At 37.8% G+C, this 16907-nt stretch overlaps 1 protein-coding gene across 3 annotated transcripts in view; it reads right to left on the bottom strand.

The window, feature by feature from the left end:
- Nucleotides 1-1156: 1156 nt before the first annotated feature.
- The window catches only part of LOC124255507 (hemicentin-1-like), a 97914-nt gene continuing 82163 nt past the window's right edge, over nucleotides 1157-16907 (bottom strand). Inside the window, exons 15-20 of one of the 3 annotated variants that reach the window (XM_046689442.1) lie at nucleotides 10871-10996; nucleotides 8500-8527; nucleotides 7619-7782; nucleotides 6751-6897; nucleotides 5773-5799; nucleotides 1157-5255 (exon numbers count right to left, since the gene is read on the bottom strand). In XM_046689442.1, coding sequence (XP_046545398.1) covers nucleotides 5098-5255; nucleotides 5773-5799; nucleotides 6751-6897; nucleotides 7619-7782; nucleotides 8500-8527; nucleotides 10871-10996 — 650 coding nt within the window. In that variant the 3' untranslated portion in view covers nucleotides 1157-5097. The remainder of the gene's footprint in view (nucleotides 5256-5772; nucleotides 5800-6750; nucleotides 6898-7618; nucleotides 7783-8499; nucleotides 8528-10870; nucleotides 10997-16907) is intronic. The other 2 variants (XM_046689443.1, XM_046689444.1) reach the window with 2 other exon arrangements.

Raw genomic sequence — 16907 nt, 5'->3', positions numbered from 1 at the left:
CGTTGAGGCCGTTCTATCATCCACCAACCAGCATCACTCCGGTAGCCGTGGAAAGCATACAAAATACATGAATATGGATGAACTTAGTCAGGAAGATGAAGATGTAGACTCGCTTGACTTCATATTGAAAAAATATGTTTAAAATGTCACATAGTCACATTTCCTTGTCCCTAGTGTAAATTCTATCATATTTGGGATTGCACTTTCTCAGTAAATCACAGATCCTTGTGCTATTTGGGTTGAGTCCTGTCCAGGATTCGAACCCACACTCTCAGAGTGAGGTATATATTCGTCAGCACAGTCATCTAACCCACTAAGTCTAGGCAGCTGCCACAGAATCTCCCTAGTGTATTCTGATTACATGAAAATGTCCGGAAACAAACATTCTAACTTTTATCAATGTTGCATTGTATATATTTTACCTGAAACATTATAACATGGAAACACCTTAGTGAATGTTTTCTTCTTCTTTTGTTTTTACAAAAAGAACACATTTTGACTGCCCCAGTCTCTGGCAGAGTGAGATGCTACCAAATGAAGATCACCTGAGGCCGGTCTGGATGACTGATAAGTGTTTATAAGATGTAAAGTGCTGTTCAGGGTCACAGTCAGCAAAATAGTCATTAAGTCCTCGCCACTTGAAATATCATCACTAAATATTGTGACAATACCTAAATAAGATGACTCTATGTGTGCTAACATTCATAAAGTAAATCAAGACATACTGCTAGCAGTAAACATCACATAGTTTGATCACGTGGTTACAATACATGCCAGGACCAGCGGTCATGTGACGGAGTGGTAATTTGTAGCAGTGCGAACATCTCAAACTAGGTCAGCATGGCTGAAATACTACGATCATCATGACAGATTCAGTGATTGTTGTCTATGTAAGGTACATGTATGTGATGTCTTCGAGCAACAACATTCATTGTGTTCAGATGCGAGTCACAATATTCCTAGCACTATCGAAAAATATAAATAAGATATTGAAGCTAAAGTCGTCTCGATGCTACAGCGTTCAATAGTTTCATCACTGGGAGTCACAATCTTCTTAATGTCAATGGTGTTCAACCTCAAGATGTGCTCTCGACACATCTACAACACCGCATGTAGATCTGGTATATCCAATGCAAAAACAACAACAAATACGATCTATTGTCGATGATTTTTATTTTATTATGTTGATGATGATGTACAATGATTACTAACCTGTTCATGCACATGCGGATACAACAACGTTGTACATAATGAAACAATGGTGTACACCATGAAACAGCTTAACGTCATGAAAACTGTGTACATATATACAATGATAATGCTACTCATATGTTACAAATATGGTGGGAAAATGAAGCATAGTGAAACATGTCTGTTAAAATTGAGAATTTTCAATTATTTCATAATAAAATTCCAACTTATCTTGTGATATATATACTTAGAGTATCATTCAAACATGTTGATATTAATGAAATATAACACAGATCTGTCTGACAGATCTTTCCATTCTAGAATTCTGAAACAACATTGTTTGAGAAACACTAAAAGTTTGTAATCAGATAAATTTAGCTTCTATATCTGAATTAGTATAATACCCAGAAGTACTAAAGGCATGATAGCTGCATGGTTTCTATCTATCTATGTATTGTATTGACCTGGACAAAGGTGAAGCACTTTCTGTCCTTTATTTCAACTTAAAATATGAATTATTTAAAAATCATTGCCTTTTTTAAAACTATGTATATTAATGTAATTACCAAACATGTTTCCTTTTACTTTCATATTGAAATACAAAGACCAAAACTGGCTATTTAATGATAAATGGTAACCAAACCAAAGCAGTAGTTACTATAATCTTGTTTCTGGTGCTTGTTTCCCTGTGTGATACGGAAGTATTCATGACCATCAGGTGGAACATTATGGTCTCGTATTACCCAGCCAGGAGGTATTTGTCATAACCATTCACATGTTGATATTTCAGAAACATACATGGAATTTCAGGATATTTCAACACACAGGGATAGTGCTTAACCTAATTCCTGGTGTAGAAACTACATATTTCTTACAGGTGCTCCAGATGGGCGAGGCACTCATTTTGCATATAGAATGATGTAAATGTGTACAATATTTGCATATGTCCAATTTTGACAAAAGGATTTCAGAAAAGTCAAAACCCTGCTCTTGCATCACTAGCTTTCAATATTTGGACGGAAGAAGCACGCATGTTACCCCTAGCAACTACTTAATTTTTTCTTCTAATTTACAAACACAGTAAGCACCTTCAAAATTTCTGTCAAATCATTATTTGGCAGTAAAATTTGTAAAATGTCACATAAAAAAAAATAACATTTTCCCACACATAAAATAATATCAATGGTAAAAATCATTTTTATCACAAAATGATCTTCGAAAATCCATATGGCTTTCAAAGAAATATCTAATATCAAAACTGCCTTTTTCAGTTCTACCTTTCAAACATTTCTCTTGTGAATAACGTTTGAATCTAAAAGAATGGTTTTGTTCAAAGTTGATATATTATTTACTTTATATCATATTGTTTAATGGCGACATATGGGACGTATTGCCCTGGACAGGTTAAATATATTTATAACACATCCGAGCACTATAGATCTTTTGTACAACCAATCTCACAGACACATCTCATTCTCACAGTATGTACAACCAATTGCCAGATTATAGCAGTTTTAATACAGGAGTTTATTATAATCCGGAAAAACATGAATGAGATCTCCAAAGTTACATCTGAGTATATCTGATGATTTGTTTATGTGAATACTATCACTTTCTAGTTGTGGTCATTTGGCCCTGCAGCTCCATTCAAACAGCGGAGTTTTTAACATCTCAACATGTAAAATAGTTTACACTTATCAAAATAAACAAGATTCAAATCTTAATCTTACACCTAAAACCAAATTTCCTGCTCAAATAATGATAAGATAATGAAACAGCTTCCGTAATTTTTCTAAAAATGTTTCAGCAAAAGCTTAAAATGAATTGAGTGTGATTCACCATTCAGAACAGGTAACTCCAGCTTCACGAGCTATGACGTAATACAAGATACACACTGACATATACTGACCTGTCAGTCCTTCTGATCATCTACGATGGGTATTTAGAGCGTGCATACAAAGCCATAAGTCTGTAGCCTTCCTAACTCTTCACTTGTAGTAAAACTAACTTTTTAACTGTCCAAACTGTGTAACTATCGCAAACATGTAGTCAATGTAAACCGGTGAGTGTATCAGTATATACATAACTATTTCACTATGTGGTCTCGATCTAAGACCATCAGAAATCTAAGTCTGTTCGCCGCTACACATTGTGGAATTTATTTTATAAAGTGTTCTCACTGTTAAGACTGTCGTAAGTCAATATACATACGATCGCTTTGCTTTTTGATTGCATATTTTCAAAATATTATGGTATTTTAGGATTGCTGTAATCCGTGTCAACTCTGTATCCAGAGTTTCAGGGACGACACAAACTACTTTCCTTCATGTAGCACAGAAATATACAATGCCCCAAAATTAATGGTTTTACTTTCCAATTTCAACAATCATCCTTATAATCGAGATATAAAATATGGTATTCTCAATTCCATAACATCACTGAAGCATCTTTGGTTTATTGTTAACACACTTGATTTTACTTAGTAAAAACAGAAAACTTTTTGTCATTTGGTCTAAAAACTGTTGAAAAATGTGTCAAATACTAACATTTGTTCTCATGCAAGTATTATGCTGTGGAGCTCTACTGTACACTGACACTACTAGCCTACAACTAATCTTCAGTATACGCAGAAGCGCACAGTCTGGGATTTTGATTATTGTACACATTTAATGCTTCACCTGAGATTAATAACAATACACTTATCTGCCCTTCATTCAAATATTCTTCATATACTGCTCAAAAGAAGTGAAGGAACAACTGGTTTTTTTATATGACTCTAGTTCACCAGTCACGTCTATCATAATAACATGTCTTCCACTGCTGGTAAATAATATTCATTGTCTATGAAGCATTTGATGAAGTATGTATTTCCTTTCCATGTAAGCAACCATCTGTGAGGGGATGTTTCGAGATGTTTGGGGCCCTGATCGACAGGTTTTCAGGTGGAAACCTTTGGGTGTTCCTTATCTTCTTTTGAGGAGTATATTTCTGGACATGACATCCCAGGTCCAAGACGTGCAGGAGTCTGTATTCTATGGGGTAAGCAAGACTACGCGAGTGTCGATCCTCATCCATACCAACAGTCACATGACATATGCAACACTAAACATAAACAATGGTGATCGGTGGTTTCCAAGTAACAAACGTCTGCTTAATTTAGTTGAGCCACCGCGGCACCACACAAACTTGATTGTGTGTGACATGGAAAGCACCATATAAACAGTTGGAGCTTTAGCTCTGTGTTGTCCATTTTTCATATAAAAATATTAATCATGTAATGCTGAATGGCAGCTTGTTTTCATCGACGATATGTCTGCACTGTTCACTGTCATGCTTCTGGCGCACGCTGGCCCTGTAACTGTCTGTTTTCACCTAACACAATTGTCTGTTCAGATATGTACCACGTTAGCCCTCATTAGGGTCAAGGTCACATGACACATCACTGTCAAGGTCACATGACCATCAGTGTCGAAGTTCAACTTGGTGCAGCAGATAGGACTTCATAGTGCAGTTGTACATAGTCTGAAGGTCATTCCATACAGAGGTCACCACGGGGGTCAAGGTCACAAGCATGCACACATTTTGAGAATCACAATACATGGTCACGGTTCCACAAAGGTCAAATAGTTTCTGATTGCAGCCACATTGGAAGCACAAGAGCACGGAAGTGCGATCACAGTTATCTCCCTTGGCAGCCACGCCAACTTAGGGATAAGTTCTTTTGTCTTATCACACACACACATGAGGTACGAGGTTTTGACCGGCAAAGAATGAGAGGCGAACGACTGACTTACTCTGTGTGCTGTCACACATTTCTGCCTGACATTTCAGCCAATCAGCTTTGAGGACAAGCTCAGTGAAGGGTGAAGAGTGTTGGGATCCACCAATAGAAAACACGGGACAGGTTCAGACAACGACTTCATATATAACCTTTTTGGGTTTGTTCGGGTCTGGTGTGGAATATCCGCTCTCCTGGCCGGACTGAAGGCTGCCTTCTTTCTTCTCCTCCAGGTCCATGTACTTCTCCTTCGTGGGACTGCGTGGAATACCGTGAAACTGCAGCTCTGGAACACACACATTGCATCATGACAATCAGATAATCAAGGTATCAAACAAACACAGGTATCAAATCATCACAGACATAAAATAATCACGGGTATCAAATCACCATAGGTACCAAATCATCAGTTATCATTGGTTTGTTTGTTGATAAACGTTGCATTCAGCAATATTCCAGCTATATGGCACCTGTCAGTAAACAAAAGCCTGGACCAGACCATCCAGTGATCAACAGCATAAGCGTTGAATTACGCAATTGGGATATGACAACATGTGTCAACCAGGTCAGCAAGACTGGTCTCCGACATTAGTTATCAATCATTAAGGGTATCAGATCGTCACACCCATAAACTGATAGTCATCACGGTTTGTGGGTACAGTTATTCCAGACAAGCCAACATCCTACTGTGGGTTTGAATCCATCCCAGGTTTGTGCTGCTGTTTACCCTAGGTGATCTGGTTTCCATATCCAAGACACTCACAATCATTTTACAATTATTTATAAGTATCTGCATATCTTACCTCCTGGCCTGCTACCTTTGCTGTTGTCTGGAAAACAGAATTAAAAAACAAATAAAATACTTGAAATATATAAAATAACCACATACAATAAACAGTCAACACTCTAGCAGGAATTTGTAGAAACAGTTAATTGTAATGAATAATTTAGATAGTGTTCAAAAGTTCAAACTAAGGCTGATTTCCCAAACAATATATTAAGTGGTTAGGAAAATAACTGCACATTCTGAAACAAGACAATGTTTAAGGAAGGTAGTATTTTCGAAAAACACTTACATAATGGAACCACACAAGCTTTGTCTAGATATGCTAGTGCATCAAACCAAATATTTGAGGCTATATGTAAACAACTCACACCAAAACACAACTTCACAAATTTCAAGACAGACAAAACAAACTCGACATACAAATATAGATATATATACTATTGTAAAGTGCTCCAAGTTACAAGACTGTGAAAAACAAAGTTGTAGTGCATATCTAAAAAGTTGTGCGATTATGTAAAACAAAGTTTACAGTTGGACATGAACCATGACTGATTACATCGCCCCTGTCCTAAGTTCGAAACTCATCAAGCTCAGATGATTGTATATTATGATTTATCTTCATTAGCATATCATTTGCATAAATAATTCATGTTGTTATCTCCTGGAGCACTTTACAACAGGTATCAGGAATTCAAAACATATTTTGAGAAAGGGATTGATGTTTTCGTTTTCATGTAAAAATAAAATACAGCTTTTCAACATATTTTCCAGCCATACATATTGTTTTCAAAGTTGAGATTCAAGGTATTTTTAACACAAAACTTATGGTACATGTTTGAAAGAAATGAAATAGAAACTTTCCTCTACCATCAAAAGGAAACACAGACTTGGATATATGGGAAAGTGAAAAAGAAAAGTATATATTTCTGTAACCTCTTTCTCAAATTAAGTTTTCAATTTTCTCTCCAATTCTCCAATATTGAAATTTTCATACTTTCATTCCTTCGATTCATTTCATTTTCAAATATCTGTTTCTCTAACTGGGAATCGTATGACGTGTCATGTACGATATTGCCATTGGGTCGCAGATGTCCGTCTCGATAAGGAATGTGCCCATTTCGCTTCAGTTCCAATGGCCCATCTGGTGTTGAGAAAATATTTAAGAATGATTTAATTTTATATGTTTAATTAGTCATAAGGGCATAGCATTACTGAAGTCAGACAGGACTTATAAGATGATGCAGCAACCCATTCCACCCTATTTTCCAAAACTGGACTCACCCATCTTTTGATGATGGTGGTACTAAGATGGCTTGAAGGGTAGTCAGGTTGGGAGAGAGAAGAGAAATTTCTACCACAGATAACTCATCTACTGTATAGGACATCGCACTTGGCATGCTCATGCAAAGAACTTGACATGGATCTTATTTATGACTTATATTTTGAAAATATAAGACAAACCAAAATATTGTCAAAAATTAATAAGTTGGAAATTATTTTAATTCAGAGTTCAAGATTCACATTGTTAGTAAACCCGTGCAGATTAGATCTGGATATTCATTGAAATGTTATTTCATTTTTGAGAAGGTTACATATTATATTCTTTGAATTGAATACAGATGAAACAGAGAAGATTATAAAAGTGAGTTATCTCCCCTGGCATGTGAGCTGCTGACTATTCTACATGACCCACACCTTTGGTAATTTCCATCACCAGTGATGTTAAATCTTCATAATTCCACAGATACCAAATCCAACAAGACCCTGTCCCAGAGCTAAACTCGACCGTTAAGTGTCTAGTTAACACCTCGCACCCACTGTAAAGGGAGATAACTCAGTCTAAACTAGCATGCAATACTTACAACCATTATTAATATTAGTCAGAGCAGAATCACGTGCAAAAGCTCCATTAATGCTAGGGTCATCCAACTCGAGGACATCCAACTGTGTCATACCTGTGTTGTCGTAAGCTTGGGGCGTTTTTTGTGAATTTGTTACACTACCATTAATTGGTTGAGGTCTGCGTCTGAAATAGGATACATGGAGATTAAGATATGTGTGACGGCTAGGACTGTTTGTACATATGCAGCAGAGCCCCTGGGTTTAATAATTATATTTGTTTGTTTTCCCTGCAGTCGTCCATGAAAGCCAGAATCTGTCTTTCCCTCATGGGTACCCGGTATCATCACTGATATCAGTTTTGCTCTCAGCTTCACTTGTGGCAAAACATTTACCACCAGCCTACCACAATTCTACAGACACCTGGTGTCGAGCGTCCTTCTCACAAACACCTTGTTTTCATTGTCACTGGTGACAGATTCCATCTTGAATGTGTCATCCACCGACTTGTTTAAAACTATTTTACCCAATGGTTTGGCATGACACAACAGGGGGCGGTGAGGTAGCCTAGTGGTTAAAGCGTTCGCTCATTGCACCGAAGACCCAGGTTCGATTCCCCACATGGGTACAATGCGTGAAGCCCATTTCTGGTGTCCCCCGCTGTGATATTGCGGGAATATTGCTAAAAGCGGCGTAAAACCAAACTCACTCACTCACATTTATTTACCCGATGGTTTGACATGACACAACTGAATATACATTTATCTATCACATGCCATGTGACATAAAGCAAAACCAAAAATAAAAATCAAATTGATTAATTCACATGAGACGGGGATAAACACTAAGCTGTTCTTCATAAATTTGTTAAACTGATAAAACAGACAAAATACGAGGTACTCACGCAGGATTTTCCGAAGTATATTCCTTTGCTGAAAAAAGAAGAAGTAACAATTAAAATCATTAAAAAGGATGTGAAAAAATACATGAATTAACTTGCTGGTGTATTTTAATATTTCTTTTCAAACTCACCACCAACATGTTGTCTGGTAAACAGCATGTCTGAATATCTGACTGGTCTGGCTGTCATCTTGATGTTTCTAAACTTTCGTCACTTATTCGTTCAAATCCACTTCACGGTGTGTTTATTCGTCCCAAAGCCTTAAGCTTGCATATATTAACTGTCAATTAAATCTTGCCAGAAAGTTTGTCCAGTAACAGACTCAATTCGCCATTAGTTTGTCAAATATTGAGATTTCGTCAATTGACAAAGTTCTTCTCTGGTGTAACACACATCCAAACTGCCAGATTAATTTGCAATAAAGACAATGTCAATCAACTATATTGAGCTCCTGAAATTAATCTGGCTTAATGTCCAAAGAGGTCACACTCGGTCAATATTAGTCATTTGTCCAGCATTGATACGAATCTTTCACACTCAAATATAACTTCCACTGGAAAAATGCTCCGTTCCAAGTTTAAAGTTCACCCTGGAGTCGGCCACAGTTCTGTTCAAACTCCCCGTGGGAACATGGAGAGAAATTAAACTGATACCTCTGGAGTCAATAGTATTGTGTGATGCTATTCGACAGACAACTGGTTTTAATTGACAAGAGCTTCCTTTGAACATCTGCTTGAACAATAGGTGTTTTTGTCATTCTATTGTGGGCATGTCCTTGAACAAATATTCACCCTAGTTGTAAATGCCATCAGCTGCACCGAAATATCAGATCTTCTCCACAAAAATATAGCCTGTTTCAGATTTCCATAGAGTAACTTGTCAATGTTAAACTTTTCACCAGAGAATCATTGATTAATGATAGACATATTGGGTTTGGTTTTTCTCTGTTCAATATAACACAAAGGATCAAAACTACAGTTTGGAAACTGACTATAGGATGTGTTCAACATTGACCGTTTATACTCAGGGAAACAAATAAGGGAACACATGAAAGTACAAGTGTTCCTTTATACTTTTCCTGGTTTCTTCACAAGGTATGTATTGCACTGTGGGTGAAATTCTGGAAATAAATAAAGGAACACTTTTACTTTCATGTGTTCCCTTATTTGTTTCAAGCATGGCAGAATTTTACATTTTCAGTCTTGGATCAGGTACACCAACACTGACCCCCTACTTGACAGTGACCAATATACCATAAAATACTGCAGTGACAAATTTGGAACTTGGCAGATAAGAATAAATTTTAATTTCTTCTGCTTGACACTTTGACCCTGTTGTATATTCTCGTCTTATCTGGTTAGTCACACAAAGGGCCCTTAAACCTGCAGCCCTGATATAAAGTTGGGGATTTAGGTGTATTTAGGGAGATCAACTATCCCAGTATCGGACAATAGGTCAATTGTACCCTCCTCCTGGGCTGAGATAGAAACCCAAGATTGATTCCGTTGACATGTGGTGAAACTATTCTTATCTTCTCCAAGGGTTTCTTGTTTAAATATAACAATAAGAATTTGTTTTGAAGAAGAATATATTTTCTTATACATCCTTAATGCAATATTTTGATTTACAAATTAATTCGTCTTCAATAAAATATTTTCGTACATGTACTTATATTATCAATGAAATATTTACATTTCAGTGACGTAATGTTTTCTTTTATGTATCCCTATAACATGTCTAGTTATTTAATGATTATTTTATGATCAAGTCTTCACATGGAACATTGCTACACGATTATCTAAATGTGTGGCTGGATCTAAGAAATGTAAAATGCCTGTTCAGAGACATGTTTGAATTGTGTGAGCACCGTGTGCACCTGAAGGGTTTTCATGAGACTGACATTTAGTCACAGAAATACTTTTATTTTATTTAAAAATATATATTTACAAAAGAAAAGAAAATAGAATAAAATCCATAAGGCGCTCAGAACAACATTGTCCAAATATTTTAGACTTGAGCTGGACTTCTTTTTCAACTAATACTCTAGGACTTTAAGACGGGCTGGGGACAGATGCAGGTCAGGAGGTCCTCGATCAGGATGGGTAACGTGTGCTATTGTCATACCACTAATATTGTATATATGGTGATCAGGACACATTATGCTGATGATGTTATTTCATTAAAAAATCTTTTCTTAGCAGTATTTACAATGGAAAAATTGTTTGACATCAGTATTTCTCATCATCCAATTTACAATGGTAAATTATTTACTGTTATTTACCATGGTAAATTAGTAATGGAGTGTAGCATGGAAACTTTGATGTCAATATTGTCGGCTATAACCATAGTAACTGATTTTTTGTTTTGTATTTACCTTGGTTGCGTTTCCTCTTGCAGATAAAACAGACGAGGACCGTGAGGAGCGTGATGATGATGATGGCACACACACAGGCGATGATTATGACATCACGTTCCGTCAAACCCTGGCTTGGGGGCTGACCTGCAAGGAAGGTAGGAGACATTTAGCATCTTGGTTCAACAACCCTGCATTGTTTATTTTAAGTGAAGCTGCTTTGCTGCACACATTATGAGTGCAGACAAATGTCTGAAAAGAAAATGGTTGATTTAAGTGAAATTCTCCTGCAACTTATTTCAAAAGCTGCCGTTTAAACAAAATCTGTGGAGACCAATACTTAGTGTAGTATCCCATTTCATTTTTATCGTCAGACCATCAAGAAAGAAAACATTTCACACCATCGAGGGGTTGTCTGTTTCCATTTCGCAAAACTAATCCAATTTCATTTTGTTTATAGAAACACACTAATGTTAATCATTAAAGCAAATTTTATTAAAATTTAGGCTGTACATAATTAATATTTGAGTTTTAAATAGTCTAGCCGCTTGTACTAGTCTGAAATTATGCCAAACACATACATGTCTCTAATTACGTGAAGTTATTTTGACTGCAACTTTAAATAATAATTTCACCTCATCCAAGATTACCAAATACTGTTCTACTTTTGATGGGATATCTTATCTTTCCATTATACAAAGGACTGATTCTCATGGAATGTCAAGTTTATTCTTACACAGATCATTCCATGTTAATAGCCTTATCAAGAGTTGTTTAAATCCAAACACTTATTTGTCAGCCAAGACATGAGCACAACATATGCCCCCTTTCTCACTCCCCCAAACTGTGCGAAATGTGGGAAAACAGATGACCCCCCACAAATAAACAGGTTAACCAGTATTTATGTTTGTTCAAACTTCTGCCACAAGCAATGAGTTGTCATGGTAACGGAAACATGACCAGCCCTGACTGATCAAGGCTGGATGCCAGAACTCAGTCAACCCAATCAAAAGACATACGAAATGTTTCATTCCTGAGTCATGTCCGACCACTGCTTACAGCCTACGCATGATTTCACTCACTAACTGATTATATTTTGATTTTTGTTTGGCAGAGTTCAGCAGTGAATAATTCATGCTCGTCTTCACAAATTTTGCACGTTGTCCCCGGCCATTGTGAACCATACCCCTCGCAGGATTCTGCTTGGTTACACTGGATGTCAATAATTCATTTAATTCCTAATCTCATTCTAATTTAGACCTAAATGTGTGGGAAAGACACTCTTTAATTTATTTAGGCTGAGGCAGTTTTGATGACCGCATTGCAAGGATTGTTTGTTTGCTGCTGAACGTTTGCTTGTTTACCAGACACTCTCTCACTAAGGTCTTAAGATAAAAGAGAGCGGTGGGGTAGCCTAGTGGTTACAGCGTTCGCTCATCACGCCGAAGACCCGGGTTCGATTCCCTACATGGGTACAATGTGTGAAGCCCATTTCTGGTATCCCCCGCCGTGATATTGCTGGAATATTGCTAAAAGCGGCATAAAACTAAATTCACTCACTCACTTATGATAAAACTGTAAATAAAACACCCGATCCGAGAATAATCAGACAAAGTTGTACCATATATCTTTAACAAAACAAAATGCATATATAAAACTGTAAAGTCTTGATAACTATTTTCCCAGAAATTATTTTGTAGGAAAGCTTCGACCAACTATATGTGTAACACCACTGGCCACACAACTTTTGACAGTTGTACAGCTTTGTGCCAAAACAGTCTTCCCCCTAAGCCATTCAGCACATACCGCTCCCCACACAACACATTAAATGTCTGTAAACTGCACCTGCATGACCTCTACCTAACTTCAGCAACAAATGCTCTCCTTGCATGACCACCAGTAGACGTATACACCCATACAACATGGCGGCACGTCCTTTCACGGGAGTCTTGAATAATAACACAATATCCCGATCTGGATACACTTGTATGAATTCAGGCCCTGTAATGTGGATACATGCCTGCCAATTTAAAACCCTATCAATAGATACAATATTAACATGTTTCTGTTGATTGTAGTCCTGGTGGAACAGAAATATGTTTTCAGTATAAATCAGTTCGCCCTATTGATGCAGGGTACAATTATCACATGAATCATTCAGCGTTCCGACTCCACCACGTCTATTCCCATCCACATATATCTATCGAAGTCTGAGGCTTTTATAATGTACAGTTATGTAATGCTGATGGTTGCTATGGAAACGGTCGAACAGTAATCTCCTGCATCTGAACCCCTACAGGTATAAACAGGTGTTGGTTTCAGATGCTCTTAATGAGGTTCACACCTGGGTTTACCTGTCACAGGTATTCAACATTCTGTGATCACCAAGTGTTCTGCAGAGACTCGTCTCGAACCAGATAGTTTTCAATACCTGACATTTTGAATTAGATGAGTACAAACAAATTTTACTGACAGTCAACAAACACCCATTTTGTCTGGAAAATGTAACCAAGTTTTAATCCTCATCATCCAACACACAAACAAAAACGTTTATGCATGAAAATACATTATACATCTATATTTCATCATCATCCACTGAGAACCTGCATCATATCAAGAGCGGTTCATTGATAACCATTCACATCTACCATCTATCAATTTTCATTAGTTGCCAAGCAACAATCATTGAGCCCCAAGTCGTCAATCACCTGGCCACAGGTGTCTCACATTCTCCAGTGTAGATAGACCCCTATTTGTCAGATATTGCAGCACAATGGAGAGGGAATTATCTCTATATAAATACAACCTGTATATTTTCACGATGACTATCTGAACAACGATTCCCTGGCTGAGATTGTCGTGTTGATCATTTTCTATCTGGTGTACACATGTAGACCAGTACAAGTCGTAGTGCTGGACGATTGTAGCAACAGTAGTATGATGAATCAACAGCAGTTACCTCCCCACTATGACCTTGATGCAGTGAGTGAGTGAGTTAATAGTTTAAGTCACGTCAGCATTATTTCAGAGTATTTTGTGATTGGAACAAGTGGTAGGGTTACGATACGTCATCGAAGGGCAGTATAACAAGAACAATATATCACAATTTGTTTTACAACTAGTTGTAGAAAATTAACACAAACTATAAAAAGAAATTGTGATATTTTGCTAGCTATTATACTGTACTTCCATGGTAGTTTTTAAATTATATTTATTAAGATTTGTTAAATGTACATGTATTGCTGGATGAGATTTCATTTTAACGAAACAGAAATTGGTTACAGCATTTTAAAATGAGGAATATTTTTGCATTTATCAATTCAGGTGTCTATTGATTCTGATATTCAGGAGTGGATATAAACTTATAGTAACAATGCAACAGATTGTGGCGCAACAGGCACAGCAAGCACACATCTGACCTTCTAAACCTTCGCCAGCAGCCTCTCAAAAAGCCACTTGGTTGGGAGTTATCTCCCTTCAAAGGTCAGACATGTTGGGATGAAAACAACCTGATAGGCCAAGCATCTGGTACATGTGAACCGAATCACCTCAACTTAATACAAGCCACTTGCTGGAACAATTAAATCTGTTGTCAATTAGCTGGCTTCCTGAGAGACACTGAACCAGTGCCACGCTTCATTCGTTCAGCTGCTGCGTCAAACAGCAAGCCTCAGCCTGCATTGGTGAATAGTCATATGTTAATTTAGAATTTATGCAGGGGGTAGACAAGCAACATGTCCAGCAAATAATGTCAAAAATATATTCTGACATGTTCCTTATCTACTGCCATACACAGAAACATTCCAATTTATCACAATTAAACGAATCAGACGGAGTGAGTGAGTTTGGTTTACGCCATTTGTAGTAATATTCCAGCAATATCACAGCCGGGGGACACCAGAAATGGACTTCACACATTCTTTCCAGATAGGCAATCGAAACCAGTATGACGAGCGAACGCTTTAACCTCTAGGCTACCCCACTGCCCCTTATCGAATCTGAACCAGACAATGATTTGTGTAACATCCTGAGCATCAATGTGCACAGATTGGATACCACAATAAAAGTCACAATAAATTTATTTTTTTTAAATATCAATCATGTCACCTATCCTGACCAAACGATCCCATGAATCTCCTCTTACAAGCATGGGGTCCCCCGCAGACTATTCTGTTCACAAATGGTATCTTGTTAACAAATTCATTTCATATTTTCCTATTCAATTCCAATACAATTGCATTTTATGATTCTGAGATTGATTTCTTAATCATTAATCATTTTCACTTGAAAAGCTTCCGCTTAACGGCCACGCAATTTTGAGGAGACACCATTTTCTTCCATCTTCAAATGCCAATAACAACCCAATTTCTTTGAGCCGCGATTAACTGCTGAAGGATTTTCACCACACCCTGAGTAATTACAGATTACAGACAACAAAGAGCATCCACACACGAATCAGGGTTGTCTCTCGGGGGAAATACAGCTGCAGGCTTAGCATCTTCCACACAAAACCAACAGCCCCTCGTCAACCCCTGCTTCAAGCCCTGGGGACCTCGAGGCCTCCACTCTGAGTGTTTGTCAATGTTCACTTGGTCAACTCGGTCAAAGTACTGCGCTTCTTTTCACGGATGTCCATCTGGCTATTGTTGGTCGGCAAGTCCATGGAGAAACAAGAAGTGTTGGATGACCTTGAACTGGCATGTCCACTGCCCAGTGGCCAGGGTGTTGATGGTGATGGTGTTGATGGTGTTGATGATGCCGGTGATACTCAGTGTATGCAAGTGGTTATATGTTTGGTAAATGATAAAAGAAATGTGTTTGAAATACAAACTGCAGAAGTCGGGTATGTGTATGCATGCTGCGTATATACCTAGCGCATGATACACATACATATACCTCCCGTACCATAATAGTGTGGAATAACTGTAGCATACACTTTGTGATTGGTTGCAGTGAGTGAGGTTTCATCCCTCTTTTGGCAGTATTCCAGCTGTATCATTGACAGGGACACCAGAAATGGTCTTCACACATTGTGCTTATGTGCTGAACGTAACATTCTTTGTTTACTTGTAGTACAAATCAAGTCGGATGAATCTAATCTAATGAATCAGTCTTCCATGGTGGACCTACGACTCATGTGTGTCACAATGTTGGCCCTTCCTTTCAAGATGTAGGTAAAGATAAACCCACACAGACCACCCAGGACATTGTTCTCCTCCATCAAGGTCATGATGGACAACACCGCAACAGACAAGGACCCTTAGCACCTTCAGGTCCTGACACTAATCCCGGTCTAGCTCCAACAAGTGGGAGTTGAGTGGTAGAGGCAATAGCTGGAGGGAGTTGCACCTTAATGGGTTAGTTATATCACACCAGGCCCACTTGATGTGATTGTAAACTTCACAGTGACAAAGTACACTTCCCACCTTCCTGAGGATGAATCATGGAGTCAAACCCAGAGGGTCCCAAATGAGTCAGAACTTTAACCACTGAGCCGCCAATGGCAGCTTCAGAGGGTTGGAACCACGAAGTGATGAGGGTATTTGACATTTACTGTTATGGTATCAAGCTCAGGCATCTGAGGCAGGACTGGCAAGCGAGAGATTGCATTAAAAGATTTACTCGCTTTGCCAACCTGCATTATAGAAACAGCTGACATGACGTGAACCTGGATGTGAAGTCTTGAGAGTGAATCTTGTATGTTAAAGTGAAAGTAGAACCATTCCTTTCTAGGATAGGCAAAGGCTTACGGTCACAGATCTTATCTCAGACGATGAAAGTGAAAATCATGTGATAAAAACACATATCGCCCTTCAAATATAAGCCATGTTTCTTACCATGACATTCACATGAAAGATTTACCAGATGAATAGAATAAAAGTACTTTTCCAAATGTAATTGGAACATTGCCTGTCGACATGTCAGACATGTTGTTTCCTATCCCAATACAAACTCCTGCGAACACATGTTGGTACATATTTCAAGAGAGACACCTGAACGAAACCAGTATTTTCCACCAGACATATTTCTACGCGTTCCATGAATTGCCAACATCAAA

Source organism: Haliotis rubra, unplaced genomic scaffold (genome assembly GCF_003918875.1).
Source record: "Haliotis rubra isolate DU_JTF1 unplaced genomic scaffold, ASM391887v1 Scf600, whole genome shotgun sequence".
Taxonomy (NCBI): domain Eukaryota; kingdom Metazoa; phylum Mollusca; class Gastropoda; order Lepetellida; family Haliotidae; genus Haliotis; species Haliotis rubra.
This window is presented reverse-complemented; position numbering and strand designations above follow the sequence as displayed.